The following is a 9,851-nucleotide window of genomic DNA, read 5'->3' as shown; positions in this document are numbered from 1 at the left end:
TTTAGTCTCTGCTTGGGGGTCTAGAAGATCGAAGACAGGTCCAAAGTTATCCTTCTGCCCTGCAATGAATCTAACCCCGGACAAACCTGGGAATGTAATGATGAGAACTTGCTTGTATTGAAGGGACATCCACTGCACTTGAACTATGAAGATCGTGATGAGCCAAATATGATGCTGTTTACTGGAACAGGTGTTTGGAGTCGCTGGCTGATTTATGGGACTGACGAAAATTTGTGTTCTCGTGGATATCAAGGTATGACAACCAAACATCCACCTAACAGCCATTAAAACCTTTATAATAATGGCTGCCAAAATGTTAAATTCATATCCAATATGCCTATTGTGAATTTCCCTGTATGATGTTAGCATTTGTTTAACTAGGTGAAAGACTTCTGTTTCCCTTAGTCATGTACATTTTTCAGATCATCAACTCCTTAATTTATTCTAAATTAAACTTAAACCCCTATATTTCATTTATTTTTGTTCTGCAGAGATGGCTAGTGATCCAAATGGGAAACCATGCTATTTCCCATTTAGGTTTTATGGAGATGTGTACGCTGAGTGCACTGTGGATGGCAGGAGTGATGGTCTGCTGTGGTGTTCCACAGAAAATCAGTTCAAACACGGAACGGGGGTCTTCTGCCACCCAATAAGTAAGACAACATAACTATTCACTACAGAAACATCTCTATTTATTACTTAGTAAGCACCATAGGCACTTTCAGCAGTGGTTCTCAACCAACCTCAACCTCAAGATGGCATACAATGATTTCAAATAAGATAAAACAAGCATTCATAATATGTATTTTAATAAAGTTAGCTGAATCAAAGTGGTGGATATTTTGTGGTGCTGTAAGGCTGTTATGAATAATGCCTTAATTATTTAAATTTAGTTTAGAGAAATGTGTTACATTTGGGGGAAAAATATTCTACATAGCAGGGATAAATAGGCCATAAATAGGCATAATGACTTTAAATTAGTGACATAATTAAGGGCCAAGCACTGAAGGTGTGAAGCACCTATTATCATGAACGTGAGAGAGAAGGCAAATACAGGTAAAAGTATGTTTATTTAAAGATCAACAGAGTGGTCAGATCCACACAGATATGACACACTGGGATGGGAGAGTGACGCAGGGACTTCGACAGGCAACCAGGCTGGTGATGGGTGGTGGATGAAGTTGAGTCCAAATCCAGAAGAGTGATGAAGATGATCGGAGGTGAAGACACGATGAACAATCCAACAGGAACAAAGATCACAGGAGACAGCCAAAACAGGACAGGACAGGACAGGAGACAGCCAAAACAGGACAGGAACAGACACTGGTAACACCACAACGCTCTGACAACAGATGACACCAGTCACAGAGAATATATAGGTAAGTTAATGATCATCAGCGCAGCAGTGATTGGAGGACGCACCCACACTAATCATACACACAATCACGAGACAAGGAAAAGGCAGTGAATTCATGAACCGTGACAGTACCCCCCCCTGTTCCCAGACAGCCTTACCTGTCGATTGTAATCATCGATAAGGGAGTGATCCAGGATGTCTCTAGCAGGCACCCAACTTCTCTCCTCCGGACCGTAACCTTCCCAGTCTACCAGATACTGGAATCCGCGTCCCCTCAGTCTCGAGTCCAGAATACGGTTTAACGAATATGTGGGTTCCCCATATGTGGGGGACCGGTGCCGGCGGGTTAAAGCGAGAATAAAACACTGGTTTTAATTTGGATGCATGAAAGATGGAATGAATTCTCCTGTATGCAGGAGGAAGTTTGAGTCGGACTGCCACCGGACTAAGGATCTTGATGACAGTAAACGGGCCGATAAATTTGGGAGCTAGCTTATTAGAGACGGAACGGAGTGGAATGTTCTTAGTTGAAAGCAACTCTTTTTGACCAACAACGTATACGGGAGGCTTCGACCGGTGGCGATCTGCCTTGGCCTTGGTGCGCACCCCCACCTGGAGCAGAGTCTCACAGGCTCTGGTCCATGTGCGGTGACACCTCTGGACGAAATAATAAATAAAATCTAGCGCAATGTGGGACCAGGGTCTCGAAGGGACAGAGAGCGGTTGGAGTAACCCATCTGGGGGTTGATTGGAAGTCTTACCAGTGGCACAAACCGAGCAAGCCAAGACAAAACTGCGAACGTCACGAGCCATAAGTGGCCACCAGAATCGTTGCTTGACCAAAAAACTGGTGCGATTAACTCCTGGGTGACAAGCCACATTAGAACAATGCCCCCACTGAATAACGTCAGACTGTAATCCCTCCGGTACAAATAAACGGTTCGGTGGGCCACTGGGCGGAGGTGTTACCCCTTCTAAGGCCGTCTTGACCGTCGACTCATCTCCCATGTGAGTGTGGAGACAAATAGGGTCTCTGGTAAAATGCACTCGGGAGTGGACAGGCGTTCGGAATGGTCAAAAATATGCGATAAAGAATCGGGTTTGATGTTTTTGGAACCCGGGCGGTACGAGAGAAAAATCAAAACGACCGAAAAAAAAGGGCCTTCCGAGCCTGCCTGGAAATTGAGTCTTTTGGCGGTTCTGATATATTCCAAGTTCTTGTGATCGGTCCAGACGATAAAAGGTACCCCCGACCCCTCTAACCAATGACGCCATTCTTCCAACGCTAACTTGACTGCTAACAACTCTCTGTTACCAATGTCATAGTTACGTTCGGCAGAAGATAAACGATGAGACAAAAACGCGCACGGATGCATCTTGTCGTCTGTGGAAGAACGTTGGGAGAGAACTGCGCCTACCCCCACTTCTGACGCGTCGACCTCCACCACAAACTGACGTGAGGGATCAGGGGCTATCAAGATGGGAGTCGAAATGAAGCAACCTTTTAGTTTGGCGAATACAGCCTCCGCTGTATTGGACCACCTGAACGTAGTTCTGCGGGAGGTCAAGGCAGTCAGATGAGTGGCTAGTTGGCTGAAATTGCGAATGAAACGCCGATAGAAATTGGCGAACCCCAGAAACCTCTGTAGGGCCTTACGGAAATCTGGACTTGGCCAATCTACAACAGCCTTAACTTTGTCAGGATCCATATGTACTCCCTCAGACGAGATGTATCCTAGAAAAGAAACAGACTGTGCATGAAAATCGCATTTCTCCGTCTTTACAAAAAGCCCATTCTCTAGCAACCTCTGAAGTACTCGTCGGACATGCTGCACGCGTTCCTGGAGAGAAGATGAAAAAAAAAAAAAACAATATGTCCTCCAGGTAGACATATATGAACTGATCTACCATATCTCACAGCACGTTGTTGACGAGTGCCTGGAAGACCGCTGGGGAGTTGGACAGACCGAAAGGCATGACCAAATATTCAAAGTACACCCTGGGGGTGTTAAAAGAGGTCTTCCATTCATCCCCCTTCCTAATGTGAACCAAATGATAGGCATTCCATAAATCAAATTTTGTGAAGACTGATGCTCCCTGCAACCTCTTGAAGGCTGAAGACATCAGCGGCAAAGGATAAGTATTCTTTACCGTGATGTTGTTCAACCCTCGGTAATCAATACAAGGTCGCAGAGAACCATCCTTCTTACCCACAAAAAAGAACCCCACCCCCACAGGTGAAGAGGAAGGCCGGACGAACCCTGTTGCTAGAGAATCAGAAATATATTTCTCCATAGCCTCCCTCTCTGGAACAGAAAGCAAATATAACTTGCCTTTAGGCGGAGACTTAAGGTCCTTGCACACTGAATCCGAAATTTTCACATGCGTTTTTTCGTATCCGTCATTCTGTGGCTCTAAACTGTCAAAACACCATTCAAATGCTTGTTACGGATGCGAAAAGCGCAGAAAATCGAACCCGATCCAATTTTTTTTTTGACGGACGAAAGTTTCGGAGGCAGTGTGCAAGTGTGATTGACATAACGTGAGGTTGTATTTATTTTTTAACGTGTGAAAATTTCGGACGTGAATTTCGCACTCACTTTACCTGGCAGTAAATCTATAGCACAGTCGTAGGGACGGTGCGGAGGGAAAGAAGCAGCACGGGACTTACTGAACACTTCCTTCAGGTCTAGGTACTCAACGGGCACATTAGATAAATCCACTGCCTCCTCCTGAAACACAGAAACAGGTACAGACGGACAGGCAGATGCAAGACAAGACTTATAACATTAAGTACTCCATGCGGAGATGGAGTTCAAGCGCCAGTCCACCCTGGGGTTGTGTAATGTGAGCCAGGGGTGACCAAGGACTACGGGTGCCAGGGTCCATGAGAAGAAATGACAAAGTCTCTGTATGGTTGCCTGATGTGGTGAGTGTTATGGGTTTAGTGGTGAGTGCAATGTTGGGGAGTCTTTGACCATTGAGGGCGTTGAGATGCTGTGAGTAAATGTGGTGAAAGGGATGTGAAGTTTATGGGCGAACTTACGGTCCATAAAGTTGCCCTCCGCTCCTGAGTCCAGTAAGGCATTACAGTCGTGAGTGCCGGCTGCCCATCTCAGTCTTACTGGGAGGAGTGTGGACGATGGTGATGACGTCTTCTCGGCGGAGATCCCACCCGATAGTAGCCTCAAGTTTACTACCGGGCTTGGTCTTACTTTCATGTATTATTAAGGAAGTGGCCCGCTACCCCACAGTAAAGACAGTAGAGTCTCTGGGACCTCCGCCTCTCCTTCTCCTCCCGGGAAAGCCGAGCTCTACCCACCTGCATGGGCTCATGATCGACGACTGGGCTGACCGTGTCCCCGCCACTGGTCCGTGGACCCTCCATCACTCCAGGAAATCAGACCGGAGGAACGCGACGTTCCATTCTGGAGAGACGTGCGTCCACCCTGAGAGCCAGGTCAATGAGTCCGTTCAGGCTTGTGGGAAGGTCCAGTGCGTAGATCTCTTGTTGGACACGGTCAGCCAGCCCACACAGGAACATGTCCCATTGCACCTCCTCGTTTCATTTGCACTCAGCTGCCAGAGTACGAAACTCGATTGAGTAGTCGGACACGGATCGATCACCCTGTTGTAAGTCGGCAAGGACTCTGGCCGCCTCTCTTCCTGCCATTGACCGGTCAAAAACTCTTCTCATTTCTTCGGTGAGTCCCTGGAACGAGGCGCAGCATGGGTCTTGGTTCTCCCACACCGCTGTTCCCCATAACACCGCCCTCCCAGTCAACAGCGTCAATACAAAGGCCACCTTCGATCTCTCGTTGTTGAATGTACGGGGCTGTAGGGAAAAGTGCATGGAGCACCTAGTCAGGAAGTTGGGTTCTCCTGAGTATGCCTCCGGAACCGGAAGACGAGGCTCCGACTGGAAGGGCGACTCCGGTGGTGCGGGCTGAACTGGCGGTGTGGGTGGCGCATCGGGACTCCTTAGATGTTGAAACTGTTGGGTGAGCTCGGATACACTAAAGCTTGTACCGCCCGCCCCGTGTTCGCGATGTTCTCCTCCTGTTAGTCCATCCGATTGATACTGCGAGCGATGAATTCGTCTAAGCTGATCGTGGATCCACCTGCTGCCTCCATGACTTGGTCAGAGCGTTCTGTCATGAACGCGAGAGAGAAGGCAAATGCAGGTAAAAGTATGTTTATTTAAAGATCAACAGAGTGGTCAGATCCACACAGATACGACACACTGGGACGGGAGAATGACGCAGGGACTTCGACGGGCAACCGGGCTGGTGATGGGTGGTGGATGAAGTTGAGTCCGAATCCAGAAGAGTGATGAAGATGATCGGAGGTGAAGACACAACGAACAATCCAACAGGAACAAAGATCACAGGAGACAGCCAAAACGGGACAGGACAGGAGACAGCCAAAACAGGACAGGACAGGAGACAGCCAAAACAGGACAGGAACAGACACCGATAACACCACAACACTCTGACAACAGATGACACCAGTCATAGAGAATATATAGGTAAGTTAATGATCATCAGCTGGCGCTGATCAATCAGTGATTGGAGGACACACCCACACTAATCATATACACAACACAACAATCACACAAGACAAGGAAAGGCAGTGAATTCATGAACCGTGACACCTATTGTTTCCATTAGTGTTATTTTCCTCCATCAGATCCTGTCAATGGTATGGCAAACACTGCCTGTGTGAGTTTAGTCAAATGGCTGTTTTGGCGAGTGCTTACGAGAATACAGAACCTTGAATGGCTAAAATTAATAGCTAAAATTGGAAGAAAAAAAATCTGTTTAGTAGAGATATCAGTAGCAGTGATGATACTTGCCTTTAATCATATTACTTTGTAAAAAGATGCCATTAAACACATTTAAAATAAAAAAGTCTTCAGTTGTTTTTAATGTTAATTCATGCTGGTGTGTTTTATTTCAGATGCCCCAGTGCCCAGCATCGCAGTGTTTGGGCAGATGCAGGACAGAGAGCACGTGATAGTGATTTGTTCATTTGGCAGGAGGTTCACTAAGAGCTCTTTCCAGCTGTCAGTGGCGGGTGAACACAACTACACACTGAAGAACCCACTGTGTTATTCAGATGAAAAGTGTGTGTTTGATGTGAAAGTGAGTCTCCTGTTTCCTTCACCTGTGTGCATGAGATTAATTCTGTGGTGAACCGTCAGAGTGAGACTTACACATATCATCATGAGGAAGGAGTATCTTTATTCTACATCTGCTTTTCCTCCTCCATTGCTATTGGTCTCGTCATCATGACTGTGGCAGTGATCGTGACCACCATCAGGAGCAAATAAAGGTGGTGTGTTAACCAGTCAGTCACAGTCAGATCAAAATGTATAAATGAAAATAATGAAAATGCATTCACAATGTACTGAGAGCATCTCTAAAATGCTTTGTTATGCAATTCATTTCATTTCCTTACTTCCTTACAAGAAGTTCAAAGTCTAACATGCAGCCGTGGTTTTCTGAGCTGAAGATGCAAGTTTCTCTTCCTCAATCTTATTGCTGATGACAATAATGACATTACATATGCCTACAGATCTCAATATTGATTCCGTATGTGTTTCTATATTAAAATCTCACACAGTTGTTGGTGAGAAAAAACATTTCAGAATTTGCAGTGTATAGTCTGTGTGCAGTGCAACAGCAAAGAGCTTATTTATATTTTAGACAAGTCAAGTTGGGATACACAACAGGACCACATGTTTGTGCTTCAATATAACAGACTCATTCATTCCCACTGGTTTGCTTTATTCTGGTGGTTTGAATTTTCATTTTTGGGTGAACTATCCCTTTAATGTTGACAGCCCAATTGTATTACATGATTAGAAAAAAATGTTAATTTGTTGATTTTTCTTTTATATTTTACGTGATACAATTTTAGAACTGTGTATTGCAGCAATTTTATTTTCTCATTAGGATGAATTGCTTATGCTGTAACATTCCTTATTTGTATGTTTAAATAAAATTGTCTGTAAAAGAATTAGTATAAAAATAAATGCTTCACTTACTGCTGTAGCCTTAATTTCTGTCTACATCAGTGAGCAGCAGCTGTATGTATATATATAATCTTTATATTGTCTAAAGTACAAAATATTCTATTTGTCCCAATTTCCAATAATTATCTGTCCCAGTTCTCATTTCTAACTATATCCAGCTAGTTTTCTGTGGCTTAATATTGCTATAAGAGATTCATTTGAATCCTCTATATGCTTCAGTTCTAGATAATATCAGAATATTCTAAAGAAGAATATCAAGAAGAAGAAAAAGTCTTGCAGAAATAAAGTTTCTATTGTGATGACATCATACCACAACAGTTACACCAAACCCAAACCACATGTACAGAAAGAACAAATGACACATGTTGAAGTGTTGCAACGTTAATCTATGCAGTGCCAAAGGAAACAATGATAGTGGCCAAATCCTGACCTCACAATGTGTGCAATAGGCCGGTTTACTTCTTCAAAATGTAATGATTTGTGTGAGTGGTTTCTTTCCTTTTACATTTTGATACAACAATATTTGGTATTATGTAACTGTACTAATTCATTTCTTAATGATAACTTTTGCAACCTTATATAACATAGGCCTTGTTTCTGAAAAACTCCCTTTTTTGGAAATAAAGTGAAGTAAAAACCCAAACCCAGCTACTGCACAACATCCTTGGAAGCACAAAGTTCCTTATTTTGCTGTTTAGCTGCTCAGCCTTATGTAAAACATGAGAATTTTGTACATGCATTATAGAGAATAAGTAAATAAATAATGTATACTTTTACAAGTTGAAAGAATTTCCAATGTTTATTTTATCCAGAGAAATGTGCTATATTGTATAAACCCTATTATGGTTTAACAGAGCAAACTCTCCCTGTGAGTATTAAATCATTTGATTCTTAATGGATATTTTCAATACTTAATGAGAATCATACATGTGAACAGAAATCTAACTTTTACTCTTTTCTTTCTCTCTAGCCTCGAATATTCTATACTATATCAATTAAAGCTGCTCAGTTTAAGTCAAGAAAGAAGTTTGGTCAACAGTAAAAAAAAAATATTCAAGGCAACCAATTGCATTCAATAAAACATTTAATTCTATATTATATCTAGGGAGAGGGTATAAGTTTTCCTTGAATGTTCTGTCTTCAAAGAAACTCGTTTGACTTCCTACAGGGAGAGAAAGATGGCAGAAAGCAGGCCAGAAAAGGAATACAAGTGTTCACAATAGCCATTACATTCTTCCACCGAAGCTGTAGGATCATCTGGAGGTGAATCGAGAATCAGTCAAATGCTTATCCATACATTGATAACAAAAGCATTCAAACTCCACGCTAAGAGTAATTCTATAGTTACTTGGATTTTTGGGTGAGAGCATTCCCCTGCCAGAAGCAGAGCGTTTCATAGACCCCAATGGAGTCCGGGTCTTGAGCCAGTCAAGCCTGTTGCTGTTGGAGAGAACTGGGAGTGGTAAAGAAAGCGGAAATGGTGTTAAGGTTAATACATTGAAGGACAGATTAAATCCACATTGAAAGCATAACATTTTCATGAGGTTGTGATTACAGAAGTGTGAGTAAACACCTGGTCCATACATATTTGGACATTTGTTATGATTTCTGTTATTTTGGCTCTGTACACCTGTACAGAATTTGAAATTAAAGGGGTCATCGGATGCAAAATTTATTTTTATATGGTGTTTGCATATAAATGTGTCTTTGCAGTAAGTGGACACAACCACCATACAATGAAAAAAATCCATTCACTCCTTTTTTTTAATCCTCAAAAAGATTCAACACTCTCAATAATCAAGCCGTTTGGATTTTCTGAGCACTGTGATGTCATATTGCTCATGCTCCGCCCATGACCACTGAAGGACTGTCCCGTATTAGCATATTTGCCATTTGTATATGGTGTGTTCGACATAGGCTGCAGCTGGATCTAACCAATCGGCGAGAGTTCCCGCGTGCAAACTGTTCCCGTAGTGATGCTAGCGCTGTGTTTGCATACTTTACCACAGCTGAAGTGGAATAAATGCAATATTTGCCATATACACAGATGATTCAGAGACATTTTCATTCAATACTTTATAGCTACTGCTTCATACAGCGTCTGTTTTAACAAGAATAAAGTTCAACATAAGCCTGTCTACTATCAATGAAGTGGAGTCTTTTTAATCAGTTTTATTTTGATAAACATGACACAATATAACATCGCACCTACATGAAAAGAGTGTTTACTACTATAAAAAACTGATTTGTGAGATTTAGTGGAACTAAAGGTGTGAGACTAAACACACCTAAACTCTCCTAGCACGCGTATTTACCTGTGTCAGCTGTGTTGTCGATGCCTCGAGAGAAAAGAAAGTGCAGAGCGCGAAAGCACCAAAGTGACTTTAGTATTGCTGTAAGCATTATCTCTGGTCGTACGATGTGTATGACGTCATTGATATTTTAAGACTTTTTAAA

At 42.9% G+C, this 9,851-nt stretch overlaps 1 protein-coding gene across 1 annotated transcript; it reads left to right on the top strand.

The window, feature by feature from the left end:
- The first annotated feature begins 25 nt into the window (after positions 1-25).
- Positions 26-7,413, top strand: LOC311066492 (72 kDa type IV collagenase-like). The gene is made up of 3 exons (XM_084087723.1): positions 26-253; positions 492-653; positions 6,317-7,413. The coding sequence occupies exons 1-3, from the start codon at positions 169-171 to the stop codon at positions 6,550-6,552; spliced, it is 483 nt and encodes a 160-aa protein (XP_083943849.1). The 5' UTR covers positions 26-168; the 3' UTR covers positions 6,553-7,413.
- The last annotated feature ends 2,438 nt before the right edge of the window (positions 7,414-9,851 follow it).

Source organism: Abramis brama (assembly GCF_963993115.1).
Source record: "Abramis brama genome assembly, chromosome: 16".
NCBI lineage: Eukaryota > Metazoa > Chordata > Actinopteri > Cypriniformes > Leuciscidae > Abramis > Abramis brama.
The sequence above is the reverse complement of the archived record's forward strand: the minus strand, read 5'-3'. Positions and strand labels throughout refer to the sequence as shown.

Excerpts from the sequence above, each read along its gene's own strand:
- LOC311066492 (XM_084087723.1), top strand. The coding sequence starts at position 169 with ATGATGCTGTTTACTGGAACAGGTGTTTGGAGTCGCTGGCTGATTTAT. Across the intron at positions 254-491 it reads GTGTTCTCGTGGATATCAAG|AGATGGCTAGTGATCCAAAT; the intron begins GTATGACAACCA and ends TTTGTTCTGCAG. Across the intron at positions 654-6,316 it reads GGTCTTCTGCCACCCAATAA|ATGCCCCAGTGCCCAGCATC; the intron begins GTAAGACAACAT and ends GTTTTATTTCAG.